The sequence below is a fragment of the Zootoca vivipara genome, chromosome Z2, assembly GCF_965207765.1.
Source record: "Zootoca vivipara chromosome Z2, rZooViv2.hap1.1, whole genome shotgun sequence".
NCBI classification, from domain to species: domain Eukaryota; kingdom Metazoa; phylum Chordata; class Lepidosauria; order Squamata; family Lacertidae; genus Zootoca; species Zootoca vivipara.
Genome location: NC_142585.1, coordinates 37,343,968 through 37,366,411, shown reverse-complemented (window position 1 = coordinate 37,366,411; position 22,444 = coordinate 37,343,968). Strand labels below are relative to the sequence as shown.

At 46.7% G+C, this 22,444-nt stretch overlaps 1 protein-coding gene across 1 annotated transcript; it reads left to right on the top strand.

The window, feature by feature from the left end:
* Positions 1-6,048: 6,048 nt before the first annotated feature.
* LOC118077495 (telomeric repeat-binding factor 2) lies at positions 6,049-14,524 on the top strand. Its single transcript, XM_088664832.1, has 8 exons — positions 6,049-6,304; positions 7,675-7,883; positions 8,482-8,569; positions 8,957-9,102; positions 9,766-10,118; positions 11,742-11,788; positions 12,807-12,907; positions 14,092-14,524. Exons 1-8 carry the CDS (start codon positions 6,130-6,132, stop codon positions 14,290-14,292), a joined length of 1,320 nt encoding a protein of 439 aa, XP_088520958.1. The 5' UTR covers positions 6,049-6,129; the 3' UTR covers positions 14,293-14,524.
* The last annotated feature ends 7,920 nt before the right edge of the window (positions 14,525-22,444 follow it).

The following is a 22,444-nucleotide window of genomic DNA, read 5'->3' as shown; positions in this document are numbered from 1 at the left end:
GTTCGGCTCTGTCGGGCGGGGGGAGGGAGAAGCAAAGGACCGATCCAATCCTCGCTTCTCCCTCCGCCCGCCCGCCCGAGCCAAATGCCTCAAGCCCCATAGGATCCCCACTATGTGACAGGCAGGATGGGGGGGAGCGCAGGATCTTTCCTGCGCTTCCCCCCCATCCCAACCGACACAGCGGGGGAATGTAGAGGGCTTCTCAAGCCCCCTACAATCCCTGCTGTGTGACAAGCGGGATGGGGGGGCAAGCGCAGGAAAGATCGCTGCGGGCTTTTTGCCGCCTGCCTTCCCCTTGGCTTGGGCTTCCCCCCCATCCCGCCTGTCACACAGCGGGGATCGTAGGGGGCTGCTTGGGGAAGGCAGGCAGGCAGGCGGCAACAGCCCGGGGAAGCTCCGGGGCTGTTGCCATCTCCCTCTCTGCTTCCCCGAGCTGAAGTGCCCGGGGACGGAGCCGAATTGCGGCGCAGGGGGAGGTTTCGCCGTTTGCCTTCCCCGAGCTAAGGGGGAGGCAAACGGCGAAAAGCCCCCGCCACGCCGCAATTCGGCTCCGGGACTGGCTTGGCGGTGGCGGGAAGAAGGGAAGGAATTCCTTCCCTTCTTCCCGCTGCCGCCAAGCCAGTCCCCAAGCCAAAGTATGGCGTGGCGGGGGTTTTCGCCGCTTGCCTCCCCCTTAGCTTGGGAAGCTCTCTCACACGCACACACACCTATATATAGCTGGCCTGGCCACGCGTTGCTGTGGCTCCGTCAGTCTGTTAAATGGATCCTCAGAGTCCCCCTTCAGACTCCCCTCACCTTCAGAGTATCCCTTCATTTTACCGAAATGTTTTACGTGTGTTCTGTTTACACAGGGTCATGCCTGTGAGTCCCCCCCCTGTCCCGACACATGAGGTATCGCACCCCCTCCTCCCCCACCCTGAGTCATCCATGTGAGTCCCCCCCACTCTGTTGCGACCCATGAGTTATTCTGGCCCCTCATCCCCCCAGCCCACGGTTCATCCGTGTGACCGTCCCCACCCTGTCCCGACCCATGAGGTATCAGAGTCTCCTCCCCACCCCACCCCTGGCACATTCCTGTGAGTGGTCCCACCCCCTCCCTGTAATGCCCCCTCTTCCTCCCACCATGCGGTTCATACCTATGACTTCCCCCATCCCCCTCCGTGTGTCCCCCGTCTCATCCCTGTGAGTCCCCCATTGCCGGTGTTGGTGTATCCCGGCCAGTATGTCAGGTATTTGGGGTGGGGGTTGCGATGTCATCTGAAGCGGGATCGGGTGTGGTCCGTGAGATGCTGGTGGCCAGTCTGTCTCTCGGGCGCGGCCTGACTTTGGGTTGCAGCCTGCATCAGAGGTGGGTTAGAGGTGCCGGTGGCGGTGACTTTGGGGTGCGGTCTGCGTCAGAGGTGGACTCCAGGTGTCCATTGGGGTGCGTCAGAAAGTGGGGTCGAGGTGGCCATTGGGGTGTGACTGGGTTGTGCTGGTGAAAGGATATGCTGTGTGTTCCTTTAACATCCACTGGAGGTGCAGTACCAGTGTGGGTGTTGTGTATTGAGTCAAAGGATTTTATCTCTGTATTACTAGTATTGTCTGTATGTGCTTTAGGGTAAAGTAACTGCCTTTTGGTTCCAGAGGGTACAGCTACTATTGGTTCATTTAAGCTGCTGTATTTGGATCCTCTGTCTTATTGGTTTCCTCCAAAAGGCAGCACTGTGATTGCCTGATATTGTTCCCTCCAAAATGTATCCCTTTCTAGCTAGTTCCCTGTCCCTATAAATGTAGCCTTCCTGCCCTCAGAGTCAGTCTTGTTCACTTTAATAAAGAGCTGTTACTAGAGAACTGTCTCCAGCATATTATGTCAAGAGAGCTGAAATCACAAACCCCACGTCACAAGTTGCCACTAGAGGGCGCTGTTTTGCAACCTCTCTGTTCCTCCCCCCCCCACATGCACTTTAGGGTGAGTTGTGAGTTCTGGAACATGGGGTTTTGGGGTTTTTACGTGGCCCAGGTGTGGCATCTTTCTATGTGAATGGATGTTGTGTCAAAATTTGAATGCAATTGGTCAAGTGGTTTCGGAGAAAAGTTGGAAGTCACACACATGCACCTTTTACATTCATACACACACACACACACACACAATATGTAATCACTTTTCACCGAAACCGCTGGACCGAGTGCGTTAACATTTTGACACAACGTCACATGCGAATACATGAGGAAGCTACGGGAGTTTGTGTAGACAGATTTCTCACCTGAGGCAGTTAAAAACATGATTTTAGGTAAAAACAAACACACACACAGCGCCTTCCAGTGGACATCAAAGGAACTGAAGACACTTCCTTTGGTATAGCACCATCTGCTAGATGTCAACACGGCCTCAGCTGCTGCCATTGGCTGGAGACTATTGGTGACATCACAGAAGACCACGGCAACCAACTGAAAATGGGCCTTTAACAGAAATCAACAGTAATGTCCAGCATTGGCCAGCCTGGAGAACCGGCTAGGCTGCAGAGGTTTGCAAAGGGGAGACATAGAGAGGTTGGGGTGACGGGTGCCGTCACGTGGAAGGAAGATGACATCACGCAGCGTGGGTAACAGAGAGAGGGGTGTCGTGCTGTCATGCAACAGGGGTCAGGAACGGGGACTGGAGGAGGGCCCTGCCTTTGGGGGGGGTGTGAATGTGTCAGGACAGGGTGCGTGGATTTTACAGAACACGCTTGGGTGGGGGAGTCAGGGTTGGGACAGGGCAAAATTTTAAGCAACACGCGTATTGGGGGGAATGATTGTACTGTATGCAAAATGAAAGGGGGACTCTGAGGGGGGACTCTGAAGGTCCATTTAACAGACTGAGCCACAGCAACGCTAGTCATATATAAATATTTGCTGTTCTTTAGTTGAGCCCCTGGATCAGGCGGCCATTTTCTCCCCAGAACCACAGCTCCATGCCCCGCTTATTTAGATAGGTTAGGTTAGAAACCACTTTTACAAGGGGTAGAAAAAAGACAGAGAGGTTTTCCTAGCTGACCAAGATGGAATACTGTTAATTCTTAGGATGGGGAGGAAACAGGGAATCCATTTTTATCTACCCATTTACTGCTGATTCTTGAGGCATTTTTCCTTCCATAACTTTTGATTCATATTTTTCCCCCAGACTCCAGATTGTTTCAGATTTGATTGCAGTTTATTACTACTTTTATTGATTGATTGATTGATTGATTGATTTTTTTAAAATACAGCCTTTCATCCAAAGATCAGGTGATGGTTCAAGACATAAAAGTTTTTTCGGGTCCCTTTGGGTTTTGACATTTGATAGAGGACTCCTGTTACTAGACTCTTGGCACCTCCAAATCTTCCTGTTGGATATTTGTTGGCAAAGAGTTGCTCCAGCAGATTGAATTCATACATTGGTCATAACCCTGCTCACCATTTCTAGTTTGCTTGGACAGAGCACGAACCAATTTCATAATTACGTATTATGATATCTCAGCATTAGGTAATAATGGGATGGTGCTCTCCTCGCTTAGGTCCATGCTGTTTGCTCCAACTTAGAGCTAGAGAGAGGTTTTTTGGGGGGCGGGGCAGGGAGTAGTTGGGAAAGAGGAAGTATAGATATGCCCCAAAAGTAAAGCAGCCCAAGAGCGTGGCTGCCATATGTCCAGATTTACACACACACACACACACACACACACACACAGAGGATTCGAAAAAACGAAAATTGCAGCCACAGGGATGTTTTAAGAAACACAAAAAGAAACGCAAAAAATGCTGTGCCATCGTCGCTTCCTTTCCTCCTGAGACTCCTCCTGACTTTGAGACTCCTCTCTTCAGGCCAGATCTCCGCTGTGCCAGGAAGCCTGGCTCTCTGGGGAACGCAGTGCCAGGGCTGAATCAGCATCGCAGGAGCCCTTAGGCAGCTTTGTCAAAATCAGGCAGGCTTTGGGAAGGTGGCAGGGAAGGTGCTCCCAAGTGCGTAGCAAGGGAGGGGCGAAGGGGGCGGGCCGCCCCTAGCTCCACTCTGGAGGGGGCAGCATGGGGCAGCGCACGGGGGCAGCACCCCTCGCCCCTGGCCCGCCCCTCGCCTCCTCCGCCCGAGCAGGAAAAAGCAGAGTGCGCCCGGCACCCCGCTAGTGAGCGCGCTCTAAAGCAGAGCACCAGCCGAGTGCGCTGGCCGAGCAGAGCAGCAGTGCCAACCCGGACGGACTGCACATGTGCAGACATGCGCAGTCTGTCCTGGCTCATCCTGGCGCGCGTCATGCGTCAAAAATTCGTAAGTCGAAGCAACCCTATCTAAAAATTTGTAAGTAGAAAAAGTCCTATCTAAACAGCATCCAAGATGGCGGACAGAGCTCCATTCGTAAGTAGAAACATTCGTAAGTCGAGTCATTCGTAAGTAGAGGTACAGTGGTGCCTCACTAGACGAAATTAATTTGTTCCAGGACTCAATTCGTCCTACGAAAATTTCATCTAGCGAGGCACCGTTTCCCATAGGAATGCATTAAAAGTCAATTAATGCGTTCCTATGGGCTCCGGGGGGAACTGGTGGTGGCGGCGGCGGCACTTGTTCTCTTGGCTCGGGGAAGGCAGGCAGGCGCTTCCCCGAGCCAAGAGAGCAAGCGCCGCTGCTGCCAACGACAGAGCCGGATCGGACGAAGCTTCAGAAGCTTCGTCGGATCCGGCTCTGTCGGGTGGGGTGGGGGAAAGGCGAAGGAACGATCCTGCGCCTTTCCCCCACCTTTGCCAAGCCCCATGCCAGCTGTGCACAGCAAGACGCGGCGGTGGGAGAACGTCTTCCCCCGCCACCGCGTCTTGCCTGCCTCCCCCGCCGCCAGGGGAGCTTTTCCCTAGGAGCACCTGGCCCCGCCCCCATCTCCTTCCTGCATTTTATGCTGCTCCGTGGAACAAAGAGCAGAGCTTCTGCATCCAGCACCCCCTCCCTTTTCCAAAATTTAGCCTGGGGCTAAATGGATTATAGGAGGAAACAAGTACAGTGGTGCCTCGCTAGACGAAATTAATTCGTTCCACGGGTCAATTCGTGTAACGAAATTTTCGTCTAGCAAGTCCCAGTTTCCCATAGGAATGCACTGAAACTTAATCAATGTGTTCCTATAGGCTCTGGGGGACTGGCGGCGGCATGCGACGGGGCTTCGGAGAAGGTCTCCGAAGCCCCGTCCGATGCCGGCTGTGTGTGAGGCGGCTGGGGGAGAAGCTCTCTTCTCCCGCCGCCGCCTCCCGCCTGCCTTCTCCGGTGTGGGGTGCAGCTTCGGAAGCCTCCGATACTGCACCCCATGCCGGCTTTACACTGCGAGAAGCGGCGGCGGGGGAAGCTTCTCCCACCACCGCCTCTCCCCCTCACCCCACACCTCAGTTTTCCATCTCTGCAGGCAGCATATCACCCACCCCCTTTCCTTGTCCCTAAAAAAAGCTCAACAACTTTGAGCCAAACCCCTTAAAAAAGGGGGTAGATCACTGCCAGATTTTAATTCTGAAAGTAGATCACAGCCCCTTGGGAGTTTGCCATCCCTGGTTTATAGTATTCAATAAGGGGGTGGGAAGCAGCTTTGATTGTGGAACTAGTGGGTGGGTACCATTAATATGGATCAATTTACACAGCTTTAATCTTGTGCCTGTAGCATTAAAGATTAGAGGTGATGGGAAATTATGCTGAGAGGCTGACCTTGTTTTTCTGACAGCCAGAGGTACAGAGTGCAGAGGCGGAGCTAGCCCATCCCGGAGGGGGGAGGTGCCCGTCCTCTAGCCTCCCCAAGTCTGATTTCTCTGCCTGGTGTCTGTGGGAATCTGTCCGGCTGCCCCCTTGATTTCCCTGGGCAAGCAGCGCCACGGCGCAGGGCGAGCGGCCCATCACCTTCCCTTCCACGCTCTGTGCTTTGTGGGCCTCCAGGCAGAGGAGAGAGCAAAGAGAGCCCCGCTAGGACCGCGACGGCGCTGAGACTACAGGGTCCCGGGCTCTGAGCCAGCGATGTTATCCGCGGTCCTCTCGACGCTCTCCTGCCCCGCCCACCGACTACGTCAGGGGAAGGAACCGTTGAACGGCGTGGCTTTCGCCACGCCCCTTTCCCGGCGTAGCTTTTGCCACACGCCCCTTCCCCGGCATTGTTAGCGCGCGGCGGCGGAAAAATGGAGGACCTTGGTTGTGGCGAGTCGCTTGAAGGAGCTGCCGCGGCGGCTCGCGAAAATACCTTAGAGGCGGCGGTGAACCGGTGGGCCCTCCTGTTCTACGCCCACCAGGCCATTCAGGCTTTTTCGGCCGGCCACAGCCAGGACTTTCGCCAGCTGCGGAACATCATATATGGTGGGGAGACCAGTTTGTTTTACGAAAGGGGCATGATTTGGGGAACATTGGCGCTGGGTTAAATAATTCTAAAGGTACTTTCTGCTGAGGAACGTGAATGTAAATAACTAATGATAATAATAATAATAATAGTAATAATAGTAATACTGTAATAATAAATTTATCATACCCCGCCCAACAGGCTGGGTTTCCTCAGCCACTCTGGATGGCTCATGGCATACAGTATATCAGAACATACTAAAACATCAAACATTAAAATATGTTGCGTAATAGCCCTGGTTCCACTTATGTTATTTACATTTATATATTACATTTAATAGTCATTGGGTGTTTTCATTTGACAAAAAGTGAACCTAAAGCAGCTTAAAATATAATACAATCTATGTCCCTGGAACGTTTGTCATTTGCCTTTAGAAATTAAGGGAACCGATTTTAAAAGAAAAGGCACAAAGCACAACTAACCAACAGCACAGAAGCCAGAAGGAAGGTCTGAAAACATTCTCAGGAAGATGGTTAGGATACATGCCCCCTTAAATGAATGCCTCCTAAAGCCCATCACAGATGGTCACGAGATGGGTTAGGAACCCCCACCCTTAGCCTCCTAAGTACAGTGGTACCTCGATTTACTAACTTAATCCATTCTGGAAGTCTGTTCTTAAACCGAGGTGCGCTTTCCCTAATGAGGCCTCCCGCCGCCAGTGCCTTTTCACCATTCAGATTCGCTTCTTAGACTGAGGTAAAGTTCTCAAACTGGGACACCTTCTGGTTTTGCGGAGTTTGTAAACTGAATCATTCTTAAACAGGACTGTTCTTAAACCGAGGTACCACTGTACCTGAAAACTTCAGAGCCCTCTTGAAATCTATTTCAAATTGGAGCATATTGATGTGTGTGTTAAGAGAATGAGTTTAATGATTTTGGGGTTAGGGCTGTAGTTGAGTGTGATGGTTTCCAGAAGCCAACTGCTAGGAATGGCCTAGCACCTTTGGAGTGTAGTTTTAAGAAAACTCAAGTCCTTAACCATTCATTTTCTTACAGTAATTCCTTATGTTTGTCTATAAATAAAATATGTACATACTGTACTGCATTCCTGCCCTACAAAACGGGAGCCCCAACAAAATATTTCACCCCAAAGATTAAGACACTAAAAAGCGATGTGTGTGTTTGTGTACATCTGAAGTATATTGTAGATTACACACAAAAAGCAAACAAATGCAAAGTGACCCCTGGGCCAAAGGGCATGTTGGGATGAAGTTGGCTGTCTGTATATGGTATGGGACAGGGCGCCCTGGACCAAGCCTCATTACACCTGATTTGCTGAACTATCTGATTTTGCTCAGTGACTGTTATTGACTGTCTTGTTCTTCTCCAGCTGTGCTTGCACGGCCCCTAATGCTGGAGAAACGCATTGCCATTCAGATGTGGATTATCCAGCTTCTGTCTAGGATTGATGAAGATTTTACCATTGATATCAAAACCAAGTTAACGCCTCTTGAATATGCCCTTGTTCTTTTGGATGAGATGAAGAATGAATTGGACATTGATGTAATAGAAGAAATGAGGAGGGAAATAATGGAAGCGGTAAGTGTTAGCATTTCCTCTTCTGTAGGCACTGATTACTGTTTCTCAGCCTAGTTAGAAAGTATGAGGACAGCTGTCTTAAGTTTCAAAATGCAGTACATTTTGGAAAGGGTTTAATTAAGGTGCTAATTCAATGCCAGGATTAACTCTTGCCTATTTTTCTCCATGCTTAAATTAAACTTTTAAATAAGTTCACAAAAGTTAGTAGAAACAAGGAGGCAAGATTCCTACATGGTGGGATGAAATGAGAGAGAAATGTATGCTCAAAGGTGCCTGAGTTTATTGGAACTCAGCATGTTTTCCTTCTTCGGGAAATCCAGGGCAATCCAGGAAAAAATGGCTTCTTGACTCTCCTAAGGAATACATTATTCCAATGTTGTTAGCCTACAGACATTTAAGTAGCTTGCCTTACTTGAATTTAAAAAATAATTTTCTTTAATAAGTGACCTAATATTACACAATGAAAACCCACTGAGTTGAAAATGTGAAGCAGATCTAGAAAACTGCCAGGGGGTTACTCTCAAATGGTATCTTCTTAGATTAGGAACATTCCCCCAAAGTCTTCCTTGCAAACCATTATTTTGTCTTTCTTCTCCAGGCTGTTATAACCTGTCTAAAAAATGAAGCATATGGACAAGCCAGAGAAATATTAAATAAACACCTAACAAAGGACCCAAGTTCCCAGGTGAGCTTTCAGCAAGTAAGAGTTCATGTCGCAATTGTTATTGTTGTTGTTGTTGTTGAAATGTGCCTCTTGTAGGGTCATTTCACTACAAAGCAGAGTCATGGTTTGTCCTTCCCACATTCTCCAATTCAGTGAGTGTCTTACTTGGGAGTTTATTGTCCTCCATACGCAATGAGAAAAATTACATCCGCAAGCAGCACATGTTGCTACAGATTGTGCTCCACATCTCTAGTTATCATTACTTTCATGCATTTGTGACATTACCTAGATTGCTCTTGTGGTTTGGCTTGTTTTGTTTAAACTTCTAATGACTGCAAAAATTGTGTCTAACTCTGCCTTGTGCTGCAATTTGTTTGCAAGTACTGAAAAACATTTCCCCTTGCTTATGAAATGAGATCGACGTTGCAGAGCATCATTGAAGAAAAAACATCCACTCATCCAGCCATCTGCAACTTCTCCTATGATCGTTTCCAGCAGAGAATACTTCTGCATTTAGAAAGCTGCTTGAGTGACTCTGAACCCTTTCTCTTAGAGGTAAGCAAGTGTATGGAGTGCTGCTTGATTGTTGTAGTGGGAGGACTATAGCTCAGTAGTCAAGCATCTGCTTTGCATGCAGAGGGTCCCAAATTCAATCCCTGACATCTCCAGGCAGGACTGGGAATGTCCCCTGCTTGAAACCCTGGAGAGCCACTGTCACTCAATGTGTGGTGATAGAAAACTATATGAACCATTGGTCTGGCTTGGCATAAGGCAGCTTTCTTTCTTCATATGTTCCTTGTGTTGCTGGAGCACTTGAATATCACCCACATTGCCAGAGCAGAGCTCTTGCTGTCTAACCACTGTGATCAAAAACAGTACATTCAACACCTGAGGCTTAAGACAGAAGCCTTCTCCCTGGACAAACTATTATGTGTTTGGGAAATATTTTTGTGAAGAGCAAAGTGCCCCACTGCAGAACAGCACAGGGCTCCAATGTCAACATTTGACATCTATCAAGCTTGTAACCTGACAATGTTTTGGACTAGCAATTCCCAACAGCTCCAGCATCATGAGGCTGTGGTGACTGGGACTTAGGGGAGTTGTAGGTAAAGCATTTTCAGGGCACCAGCTTGGGCATGGCTGCTGTATATAACTAGAAAAAATAAAATAAAGTAGAGAAGTGTTCTCTAGTAACTGTGTTCACCTTCTCTGTTTAAGATGGCCAAAAAGGATTTGGAAAATAAGATTGAGCCCAGGCTCAATCCTTTGGAAATGGCCACCAAGGAGGAAATGGTGAAAAATACCCCAGAGCAGCAGATGCTTTACCCTGAATCTGTGAGAATATCTGATGAGACTTTGGAAGAGTCCAGGTCTGAGGGAGGCCCTAAGAAGATACTTGAAATGCCTTTGATGGAGGCAAAGGAAGCTATTTTGGAATTTGCTTTTGAATTTACTGAAGTGGCGGATGTGTATCAGGCAGCTTCAAAGCTAGAAGAAGAAACCAGTGGAGCTGCAGAGCCTACTGTGGTTACTGATGCCACTGTCTCAGCAGCTTCCAGTGACTCTGACAGGTTAGCAGCCTATGGCCTCTTACAGTTTTGACTCCAGTGCCATGCTGGGCAGCTGTTTTGCCATATAACTTCTGGCTCTCGGCACTCAAACTCAAATTGACCTGCTGCCAGAGGAGCAAGGTTTTAGGGGTGATGTCAACAACATAAATTGGCAAAACTTGTGGAGCAACCTGCTGTTTCTTTACTTTGCAAATGCTCGCCTAAGCCAGGGGTCCCCAGACTTACCAGCGTTTGGGCCGGTTCCCACTGTGCCGATCGCGCGGCAGGGCGGGGGAGCGCGCGCCTGTGCGGGCTGGCGGGTGGGGGAGCGCACGGGCGCTTACTGGCGCGGCGGCGCGCTTCCCGGGTGGGGAAAGCGCCGAAAATCCGTTGTGCGCATGCGCGTGGGCCTCCCCCGACCCGGAAGTGCACCAGAAATGACTTCTTCCGGGTCGGGAGAGGCCCATACGCATGCGCAGAAAGGATTTTCGCCGCTGTTTTCCCAACCCGGAAGAGCGCTGCCGCACTGCGCGCCGTAAGAGCGGGCGGCGGCGGGCGGCGGGGGTCGTCGCGGGCTGGATTGGCAGGCTAATTGGGCCGCATCCGGCCCCCGGGCCGTAGTCTGGGGACCCCTGGCCTAAGCGGACGGGCTCGCATGGGTTTTCTACTCTGAGAGAAGCTTGCAAGATCCTGCCCAATTTCCCAGATGGAGATAAAGAGTTTTCAAAACTGGACAAGTTGGACAGGACTTTTCCCAAGCCATGTTTGGCTTCTGATTTCAGGGAGGAGGAGAACCATGCTGCCTCCAGGCCACACCCCAGTGAATGCTTAGTGTTCAAAAACATACTGATTATGGGGTCAGAGAGCTGGAAGCCCTCAACTTCCTGCCAAGTTTCATCCGAGAGGCCTGTGGCAACTTTGGTTGTCCAGCCTGCACAGCCCCAAATACCCACCCAGCCTGATGATACCATCCAATATCCCGGGTAAGAGGCCATGACTGCAGTGAGGTCTGCTGGGGAGGTGGCACAGCATGAAGCATTTGGTGCAACTTTCCCCTTTGCAAAGAATCCATTAGAAGGCCTTAGGCCTCAGCCCAGAAGCTCCAAGGAAGGCACAGATGGTTTGCAGTGGTAGGGTTGCATTGCTGTGTATCTTCTTCCCCAGCTAGTAGAATCAGGTGGCGGGAGAATCAGGTTCACATACCTTGTCTTAATCTTTATTACTCAGATTGCAAAGATAGCAGAATGGACAATACGGTCTCTGGCCTCATTAAAGATTGCTAAACAAATTTATTGTGGCAGAAACACCTGTGCAAGACTCTGCTTTGTCAGATGCCTGGAATGTTAGCTTCAGTTGCCAGGCAAAAGGTAGATGATGTTATTTCTCTCCCCCCTCCCTCCTTCCGCCTGTATCAAGGATAAGGATTAGGGTTTCTGCCACCAGCTATTTGCTCATATTTAAGCTGTCATAGGTCTCTGCAGTAGTGTGTTTGCTGTGACAAATTAACCTCACTCCTTGTCTGATACTTAAATTCAGCATCTCCATAATTTTGGTTGTGTGTGATATTAACTGATGCAGCTCAGTCCTGTCTCATATCCTTGTGGGGTAAGTCTTTCCTCACTTGTGTTTCTCTGTTCCGTTCAGATTAGCTAAGAGGAGACGTCATGATGAAGATGAACTCTCAGGCCTGGGTAAGCAGCAACTGTTTGAATCTGCCTGCCTGGTTTTGGGTGCTCGCCATGATAAAGGTTTCTTTACCCCAAGGGTGCTATTGCAGCAATATAGCAAAGCTACTCTCAAAATAGCAAAGCTGCCAAGTGGCTGAGGCTCTCCTCTGTGAGTGTCTGAATGTCAGGCCAGGAGCTTTGAGTTCCCATTGTCTGCTCCATAGAATTGAGAAGTTAAGCAGAGGGATTTTGGGGCACAGCTCTTGGATCAAAAAAGTAAAATATTTGAACTGCCTGCTCCAAGTGCACAGCAGCAGCACTGACAAAATCATTGCCTTTTGCCTCAGACTGACTTCTTGTTCTGCAGGATGCTCAACTGTGGCCCATGCACTCTTCTAATTAAAGCGCCTGTGCAGTTTTGATGGCTTCCCACATTGCATTACCCAGTGACATCACAATGACATGGGGGAAACCATCGCCAGCATGGCAGGCAAAGAGAAGTGTTAACTGGGATCCTTCAGGAGGCTTGCTTAGGCTATGCACAGACTGGCTAAAGGCAAAACTCTCAAAACCTGGTAAACATCTTACAAAACAAAGTGATCAATTTTGTGAACCATGCTAGAATGAGGTGGCAACTGTGAGTGAACATGGATGGCTGTTTGCCACATAGTATAGAGTTGCCATATCTTGAAGAGCAAAAAAGAGGACAGCATGAGCCAGGGAAAGAAGTGCACCCACATGCCTCTCTTCCCAGCTTGGGCTGGCAGCAGCAGCGGTGTGTAGAGTCGGCCAAGCTTTAAATAAATAAAAGAGGACATGTCTGGGATGTCCCAGACATATGGCAACCCTAACATAGTTCCAGCAGTAGTAGGCTACCTACGAATCGTGCTGCCAAGGGCTGGGTAGAAATTTACCACTAGCCTGGATTTCTGATGAGGTACATTAGCAGTAAAACCTCCCAATTGCTGAGCCAGCAGCAATAACTAGCTTACCGAGTGGTTCCATGCATCCTGTAAAGTTTGTACATGAATTTGTGTTTCAGAATCGAAGGAAGGCGGCAGCGGCGACGACAGCGTCTTCTTCAGTAGTAGTAGTGGCGGCAGCAGCAGCAGCAGCACTTCCTTCTCTGGTCCTAAAAGGAAGGTAATCAAGCCTACACCCAGCCTGGAACTGAGCACTCCAGTGAGGACAGATAGGCCTACCTTTATAAGACCCCTCTAAATGGAGGCCAGTTGATGAGGAGCCCCTCTCCCAAATGAAATAACTGATGAAATTCTCATTAAAGGGAATTTGCCATTAATGGGAAGCTGCCATATGCTGATTCCTGGTCCGTCTAGCTCAGTATTGTCTGTGCTACAGGGTTGCAGGCAAGGTGTCTCTTTCGCAGCTCTACCTGGATATGTCACAGGATTGAAGCTGGGATCTTCTGCGTGATCAACCACTGGACTAAGTGGCCTCTCCTAGTTAATTAATCAAGGGCAGTGATGGCGAAACTTGGCCCTCCAGCTGTTTTGGGTGTACAGTGGTACCTCAGGTTAAGTACTTATTTGGTTCCAGAAGTCCGTACTTAACCTGAAGCGAACTTTCCCATTGAAAGTAATGGAAAGTGGATTAATCTGTTCCAGATGGGTCCGCAACGTAATTAACTTGAAAGTACTCAACCTGAAGCGTACTTAACCCAAGGTATGACTGTAATTGGTTCCAGAAGTCTGTACTTAACCTGAAGTGTACTTAACCTGAAGCGAACTTTCCCATTGAAAGTAATGGAATGTGGATTAATCCGTTCCAGACGGCTCCGCAGAGTAATTAACTTGAAAGTACTCAACCTGAAGCGTACTTAACCCGAGGAATGACTACAATTCCTATCATCCCTGACCACAGGTTAGCTAGGGATGATGGGAGTTGTAATCCCAAAACAGCTGGAGGGCCAAGTTTGGCCAGCACTGATCAAGGGTCTTTGATATACAGATGTTCCCAAGAAACCTTTGCAATCTCAGCACATCATATCTGCTATCTTTGATAGCCTCTTCAACCACACTGTAAGGTGGCTGAATTTTATTTTTATTACCCCCATATTGCAGAAGGAGGACTAAGTGTGGAGAGCGTGTCATCAAGTTGGGTTTAATGTCTTGAAATATGGGTCAGATATTTGCCTGCTGTGAGTCACTGGGCTACATCCCATGTCAGCGGTAATCCTCTGTTAGCAACAGCCATGGAACCATCTCCAGAGGGGGGGGGGTGTATCTGTCGTTCTGCCATGGGGGCAGGGAGCAAGACTTGCAGCACTTGATGGTTGCTAATGAGAGCCTGTGTCCTATTGTTTCTAGATGTGGACTTCAGAGGAGTCTCAGTGGATTAAGAAAGGAGTGAAGATGTTCGGGGAAGGGAAGTGGAAAGCCATTTCCCAGGCATTCCCCTTTAAGAACCGGACTGCTGGGGGGATCAAGGACCGATGGCGGACAATGAAGAAACGGAACTTGGAGAATGACCTGGAGGCAACCACACTGCACCAAAATCCAATGAGTTAATTCAGGCATGTCAAACTTGTTTCCCTCCAGATGTTTTGGCCTACAATTCCCATGATCCCTAGCTAGCAGGACCAGTGGTTGGGGAAGATGGGAATTGTAGACCAAAACATCTGGAGGGCCGCAAGTTTGACATGCCTGATTAACTTAAATGTGAATTGCACTGAAATTGCACTGTTGCACAAATTTGTATACCACAAAATATTTCCAGTATTAAAAAGTAATGAGGTCTCAGTATTTCTTAAAAAATGAGTTGCCAAGTCCATCGGGTCAAGGGCTCTTATTATACAGTACTTGTTTGTTAATAGGTTGATCAATTTATTCTGCAGAAAGTTATCTTTTGTTGTGCTTTCTTTTTTAAAGGTTTGATACTACATCTTTTCACTTTTTCTTTTTTAGGTAGAGGGTTATTTGGGTTATATAAAACTCCATAAACATCTAAAACTCCATAAACATATTGCTAATTTGATTTTAGTCGAGTGAAAGTGCTATATTTAAGGTGCATATTTAAGATAATTATTTATGTAAATTGCTTTCTTTTGAGAGCCCTGGCTAGCATTTTGGAATGTTTATTACCATATTCATAGGATTTTTGACTCACAAAGACCATGGATTTGCCTATTCTGTTCCAATCTAACACTTCTAATTCGGATCTTTTGTTTTCCAATTTTCTAAGGATTTCATTGGAACATGTTTCAAAGTGCTCCCCCCCCCCCAATTTCTGTATTTCTGGTAATAATGTTCCTTTAACAGGCACTGCTTCCCATGATAGTTAAGAGGAATCTCCACCATGCTATTTGGTTTGGCACTAGCATTCAAGGTGTTCTGGGGCAGGACAAGGGTGTTGCTAGTTAGTGCAAGTAGATAAATAGGTACCGCTCCGGCGAGAAGGTAAACGGCGTTTCCGTGCGCTGCTCTGGTTTGCCAGAAGCAGCTTAGTCATGCTGGCCACATGACCCAGAAGCTGTACGCTGGCTCCCTCGGCCAATAGAGTGAGATGAGCGTCGCAACCCCAGAGTCGTCCGCGACTGGACCTAATGGTCAGGGGTCCCTTTACGTTTACCGGCCAAAGGCAGAGCTAGCTACTCCACCGGAGCAGCGCACATGCTGTCCACCTGGGGGTGGGGTGAGCATCCCACGGGAGTGGGGCGAGTGTCCCATAGGGGGGTGAGCACGGGGGTACCACCGCCCGCGGTGAGCATCCCATGGGAGGGCAGCAATGTCACCCCCCCTCAGGGATGACAACCGGGACAGACTGCACCCCCCTTCCTCCGCCAGTGACAGAGGGAGATGATGGCCCTGCTATTAACCCATCACAAAAACCATCTTCAATTTAAAAGGGTAACCGAGTTGTCAGGGCAACGTGTGTGTGATGTCACACTGGAAAAAAAGTTGTCATTTTACACAGAGATTTTTGGACAAGGTGTTATGGGAACAAGGAGGAGCAAATTATAAGACCTCCATAGGGGGGGGCTGAAGGTCAAGACCACCTTGGCAGGCCGGCCGAAAGAAGGGTCGGACAGAGGCATGGAGAGGTCTTGGAGTCCAGTGCTGCTTTGTTGTAGGGAACAAGCCCCTTGTGCTCCACACCCCTTCATCCAAGAGCCAAGCTGTATATAAATATGTGGGGAAAAATACATGAGAAAGACACTGCAGTCTCTTGTTGTGCCCCATTTCAAGGAAGGACAAAGCCTGGCTAAGTGCAACTATCCCTATAACCCAGGCATGTCAAACATGCGGCCCTCCAGATGTTTTGGCCTACAACTCCCATGATCCCTAGCTAGCAGGACCAGTGGTTGGGGAAGATGGGAATTGTAGCCCAAAACATCTGGAGGGCCGCATGTTTGACATGCCTGCGTATAACCTCATGTGGGAATGTTGAGGGTGGCAGGCAGGGGCGGAGCAAGCGGGGGGCGGAGGGTGGTACGCCCTGGGTACCGCCCTGGAGGGGGTGTCACTTGGGGCCCCGCCCCTCGCCTCTGCACGCCAGCCTTGGAGAAAAAAAATACAAAAGAAAGCTGCAGGCGCGCCGTGCGGGTGCCTGCTGGGGGGGGTGGCACTCAGGGCCCCGCAATCGGCGCCTCAAAAGCCGAGCCCGAAATCTCGCTCGGCGCGCCGGCGCGCCTGTGACTTTCTTTTGTATTTCTTTTCCTGGGGCTGGGGGCTGGGCTGGCTGGGGCCCTGCGAGGAGGTATGGAGCGGGCTAGGCTAGCAAGGCGCCATGTTAGTGGCTGGCTGGCATGACGCCCTCCCTCTTTTTTTTTTTTTTAAAGAGATTTTTATTGCAAAAAGAACAGTACATATACATATATACAGTATATAGATTCAATTTTCATAACATTTACATACATTTAAAATCTCAAAAAGCCTAATATGCAATAAAGAGGAGAAGAAGTGGAGAGTTTGAAAAAAGGAAAAAGAAAAGAAAAAGAAAATTAAAAAGAAAAAGAGAGAGAGAGAGAGAGAGAGAGAAAAGAAGACTGGCTGTATCAACAGTCATCGCTTATCTGCACTTATTACATCTTATAGTACTTCCACCGCACTGAACACAAAAATAAACCTTTCGAAACTTTTACACAGTTGTCCTCTAAATAACAATCACCTTTACATATACTGCGAGACAAAGCATTTTAAACATCCTTTTACACATTTACCCTGCATAATTATTCTAAACACAACCATGTTTCATTTCCCACTCCTAGTTTCCTTAAATATTCGTTTAGACATTCCCACTGGATCTTAGGTTTGTTACGTATCAAGTCTGTTAATTCAGCTACCTCTAGGTATTCACAGAGCTTATCAATCCAGACCCCTTTCGTTGGTATAGTAGGTTCTTTCCATACTTTCGCAATCGTTATCCTAGCCGCTGTTGTTGCATATAGGAAGATGTTGATCTTGTCTGGTGGTATATCGCTGTTGAGAATTCCTAATAAATAAGCCTCTGCCCTTTTGCTAAACGGTGTCTTAATTAATTTTTGAATTTCTTGGTGGATCATCTCCCAAAACTTTTTTATTCTAGGGCACGACCACCATAAGTGGTATGTTGTCCCTATTGCCTGTTGACATTTCCAGCACTGATTATTACTACTCTTATTTATTTTTGCTATTCTTTCTGGGGTTAGGTACCACCTGTAGTAAACTTTCATAAAATTCTCTTTTAATGTATAACAGGCTGTAAAGTTAATTCGTTTCTCCCAGAATTCTTTCCATTTCGTATAGTCTATCGTGTATCCTAGGTCTTGTTCCCATTTTATAATATACTTGTCCTTTATTTCCTGCTCTTGTTTGGGTTCCCTTAGTAATCTGTACATTTTCGAGAGATTTTTATCATTAGTGTTGAGAATTTCTTTCTCGAACCTGGTATTTATTTCGCCGAACCCCCTCATTTTAATATCCTTATCAAAAGTTGCTTTCAATTGAAAATACTCAAGCCACGATAATCCTTTTACCTTAAGATCTTCGTATTCTTTAAGTTTAATAATTCCGTTAACATTGTCTGTTAATTCTCTATATGTGGGCCATATCTGTCTTGCATAACATTTTAAAGTGGCGTTTGCCTCCACTGGAGATGTCCACCATGGAGTTTTCTTTATTATTTTTCCTTTGGTTCTCTCCCACACCTCCCATAGGGCCCTTCTTATAGTGTGGTTTTGAAATTCTTTATTTTTCTTTCCCTTTCCATACAGCAGATATCCATGCCACCCATAGATTTTGTTTACTCCCTCTAAATCCAGAATATCGGATTTCCCTAGGGTCAACCAATCTTTTATCCAGACCCAGCAGGCTGCCTCAAAATATTTTCCCAAATCCGGTAAAGCAAATCCGCCGACTTCCTTTGGGTTTGTTAAGACTTCCATCTTCATTCTTGCCTTTTTACCTTGCCATATAAAGTCAGCTAAATCCTTTTGCCATTCTTTTAAGTATTTCGTTCCAATGATAATAGGGATGTTTTGGAAGAGGAAAAGGATTTTGGGTAGGATTGTCATCTTGATCATGGAAACCCTGCCCCATATAGATAGATTCATATATCTCCAATTAGCCAAATTCTTCTTTATTTCTTTCCATTTCTCCAAGTAATTATCCTTTAATAAATTTGTATTTTTATTTGTAATTTGAATACCTAAATACTTTACTTTATTCACAATTTTTATTCCAGTCACACTTGCTAGTTTTTCTTTATTTTTCTCTCTCATGTTTTTTGTTAATATCTTTGATTTATCCTTATTTAATTTAAAGCCCGACACTTCACCGAATTTCTCCATCTCCATCAATCCTGCCAGGACTCCTTCCTCCGGATTTCCAGTCAAAATAATTAAATCATCAGCGTATGCTCTAGCCTTGAAACAATGAGTTCCCACCTTTATTCCTTCTATTTGAACCTTTTTCCTAATTGCTGTTAATAAGACTTCCATAGTTGTGATAAATAGCAGGGGGGACAGAGGGCAACCCTGCCTTGTTCCTCTGTTTATATCAAATTCTTCGGTAATTTCATTATTTATAATTAATTTCGCCTTTTGCTCTCTATAAATAGCTCTGATTCCATTTATAAATCTTTGTCCCAGCTTTAAATTTTCACATGTTTTTATCATAAAGTTCCATGACACGCGATCGAAGGCTTTTTCGGCATCTACTAATAACATCGCTGTTTCGATGCTTGGTTTTAAATCTAGGTATTCTATCAAGTCAATAATTACTCTGATGTTGTCTTTGATTTGCCTTCCGGGTAAAAAGCCAGCCTGGTCTTTTCCAATTATTCTATTTAATACGCTTTTCATCCGGTTCGCAAGTATCGCTGTAAATATTTTATAATCTGTATTTAATAATGAGATCGGTCTGTAATTCTTAATTAATTTTCTATTTGAATCTCCTTTAGGTATTAATGTAATTAATGCTTCTTGCCATGACCTCGGTGTTAATCCTTTCTCTAGAATTTCATTCATTATTTTCCTTAATCTTGGGGTTACCAAATCTTCTAATACTTTATAATATTTGGCCGACATCCCGTCTGGTCCGGGCGATTTCCCTTCTTTCATATTCTTTATCACTTTTCTTATTTCCTCTTCTTGAATTTCGGCATTTAGGTGCTGATACTCAATTTCATTAATTTCTGGTAATTTATTTTCAATCAAATAGTTTTGAATTTCTTTCTCATCTTTCCCTTCCTCTTCATAGAGTCTTTAATAGTAATTTACAAAACTTTCCTTAATTTGTTGCGAATCCGTGATTTCTTTCCCCTCTTCCATTATACTGTTTATTATTCTGTCACTCTGTCTTTCTTTTATTAACCAAGCTAGCATCCTACCCGGTTTGTTGGCATGCTCAAAGTATTTTTGTTTAGTCCACAATATTTTATTTTTAACTTCGCTATTTATTATTTCTGAGAGGTGGTTTTGTAATATTTTAATATGTTGCCTCAACTCTTCATTACTTGGGTTCTTTATTAGATCTTTCTCTTTCTCTCTTATTTGTTTGCTCATTTCCATTATTTCCTTTTCTTTTCCCTTTTTTATCCTGGCATGACGCCCTCCCTCCTAACTGGCCCGCCCTTCGCCTCTGTGGCTCAGCCCAGCAGCCTTGGAGAAATAAGGAATACAAAAGAAAGCTGCGCATGCGTTGTTACGTGGTGGGGTATTGCTTTGGAGGGGCAGGGGGCAGTGATACCCCGTTACTCGCAATTTGCCGCCCCGGGTGTCGCGGCGCCTCACTACACCCCTGGTGGCAGGAGATGATATATTGTTTATTAATATCCTTCCTAACTTGCACTAGCAAGTTTGTTCACTTAGCAAAGTGCATTCTCCCTTTACACAGCAGAAAACTGGTTGCAAACTTGTGTGAGTTTCTTAAGACAATAAGCAATTCAATCTGGCTTGTCCAGATTGAAATACATATGTTTTAATATCTTCCTGGTAAGACCCCTTGAATCCCTCCTTAAAAAATAAAGACACCACAGTCTTATTCATACGCAATAAAAAGAAAGTTTACTCGCGATCAGGCAGAGCACAGTGTGATCCCTGAAGGCAAGCTTTAGGCTTAAAGTTACAAACATGTACAAACAGGTTTATCCCTTAAGGGAGATGACCCGGGGGACTGCTTGGCTGGTAGCCAGCAGTTCAGTCCAGGAAGTTCGCAGGACGAAAGGAAGATGGAAAAAGGAGCTAATGGCAACATGCCTTGTCCTTTTACCAGGTCTGGAAAGGTCATGCCCACCCACTAGTCACATGCAAGGAAGGATGCGCCCAGGTGTAACAGGAAGTTCAACTGGCTGGACCAACATCCCCTTGCATGTCCACTCTAGGAAAACAAGGAATGTTGTATTTGACTGCTCCCAGTGGATTACTTTCCACACCTCTCACCCCTTAACAAACATTGGAGTGGCCTAATCACAATTTTGTTCTCAAATGTGCCTATAGGTTCATTTTAGAATGCACAAACTGAATAGAATCCCACCCCACCCCCTGCACCCCCCCAGTCTCTGCCTTGTCTTCACAAAGGGGTCTTGGGTGGGGAGAGCTGTTCTGAAGCTGCTGGCCTGAATTTGGGGCACCTGGCAGCTGAACTTCCTTTTAAAAACCTCTAATGGATAGTGCAGCAGCCTGCAGTTGAACCCACTGAGGAAGGCATCTTGCCCAAAGACCCTCCAAAACCGGGAGATGCCCTTCTTGTGATGATGCTTACAAGGGAGAAGGTAAGCCATTTCCCTCAAAACATCTAAGGTGGCCCTGAGGACAATCATTAAAAATTAATCTAAACATGACATGGTTCCCTATGTTTCTAAATCTTGAGGAATAGCAAAAGAAGCAGAATGCAGAAAGAATTAGGAATCCTACTTACACTTTAGATGAAGTCTCTTCTTTGTGTTAGAAAACATTTTTGCTTTCTCACAAACGACCTCTTCTCGCCTCAAGTAGTTGATCTTCCCAGAGTCCTCATCCCAAAGTCACTCAGCTGAGGGAGTAGGGACATGTCACAATGGAGGACATGATACCGTTACTTTAGCTACCTTGCTTAACAATGGGCATTGTTCCCCTTAATATTTATTTTTCAAATATATCTTTCAGTGGGTTAAGCCGTCTTATTTATTTATTTAGAAAAGATCTAGAGCTGGCTTCATCCAGCACGGTGCATTTCTGGAAAGGACAGGAAACGCCACACAAACATACAGACTTTTCAACATGGTGGGGTCACCAAGGGAAAACACTTCTGGCCTAGACTACGCCTGCTGTTTCTCACTCAATAGTTAAAAATAACCCCTCTCAACAGGACTTCGCCCTTTGAGGAAGGGTAGAGAAACTCCCCAATTTAACATTCTTCAGTAAAACCTGGCCCCTTTATCTCTCTGACAAAATAGGCACTCACCTATCAATCATCCACCTGCCTGCTGCCCAGCAGTCTCCTGCCTGAGCTGACAGAGATGGTCTCAGTGGCTGTGTTGAGGACCCCCAGAATGCTGGTTTTGAGGGGCTTCAACTGTTGTGTATTGAGTCAAAGGATTTTATATCTGTATTATTATTGTCTGTATTGCATTAGGATAAAGTAACTGCCATTTGGTTCCAGAGGGTACAGCTACTATTGGTTCATTTAAGCTGCTGTATTTGGATCCTCTGTCTTATTGGTTCCCTCCAAAAGGCAGCACTGTGATTGCCTGATATTGTTCCCTCCAAAATGTATCCCTTTCTAGCTAGTTCCCTGTCCCTATAAATGTAGCCTTCCTGCCCTCACAGTCAGTCTTGTTCACTTTAATAAAGAGCTGTTACTAGAGAACTGTCTCCAGCATGTTATGTCAAAAGAGCTGAAATCACAAACCCCATGTCACAACATCAACATTGATGCAGAGGCGACCGGCTCCCTGCTATACTCTAGAGCTTAGAATGAGAAAACAGGTGGAAGACGGCTTGACCGCAAGTGTGAGGAAACTCTGGCTGTATGCAATTGAATACTGGTGAGGGCTCATCATTGAGTGTACCTAGTGGGCAGTGAAGACAGCAAAGAAGCCTTACTCTGCTGCCTCCTTTGCATCCTCATTGTGCTGTCCAGCAGAGCTTTTCCAGGTAGCATGGAGCCTGCTACAGTCTGGCCCGAAGGAGGTGGCAGAACCAATGGCGCCTTGCTGTGACTTGTTTGCAAGGCGTTTTGAGGATAAAATCATTTGCATTCA

Coding starts and splice junctions, on each gene's coding strand:
- LOC118077495 (XM_088664832.1), top strand. CDS start 6,130: ATGGAGGACCTTGGTTGTGGCGAGTCGCTTGAAGGAGCTGCCGCGGCG. Junction 11,789..12,806: donor AGATGAACTCTCAGGCCTGG/GTAAGCAGCAAC, acceptor TTTGTGTTTCAG/AATCGAAGGAAGGCGGCAGC. Junction 12,908..14,091: donor TCTCTGGTCCTAAAAGGAAG/GTAATCAAGCCT, acceptor TATTGTTTCTAG/ATGTGGACTTCAGAGGAGTC.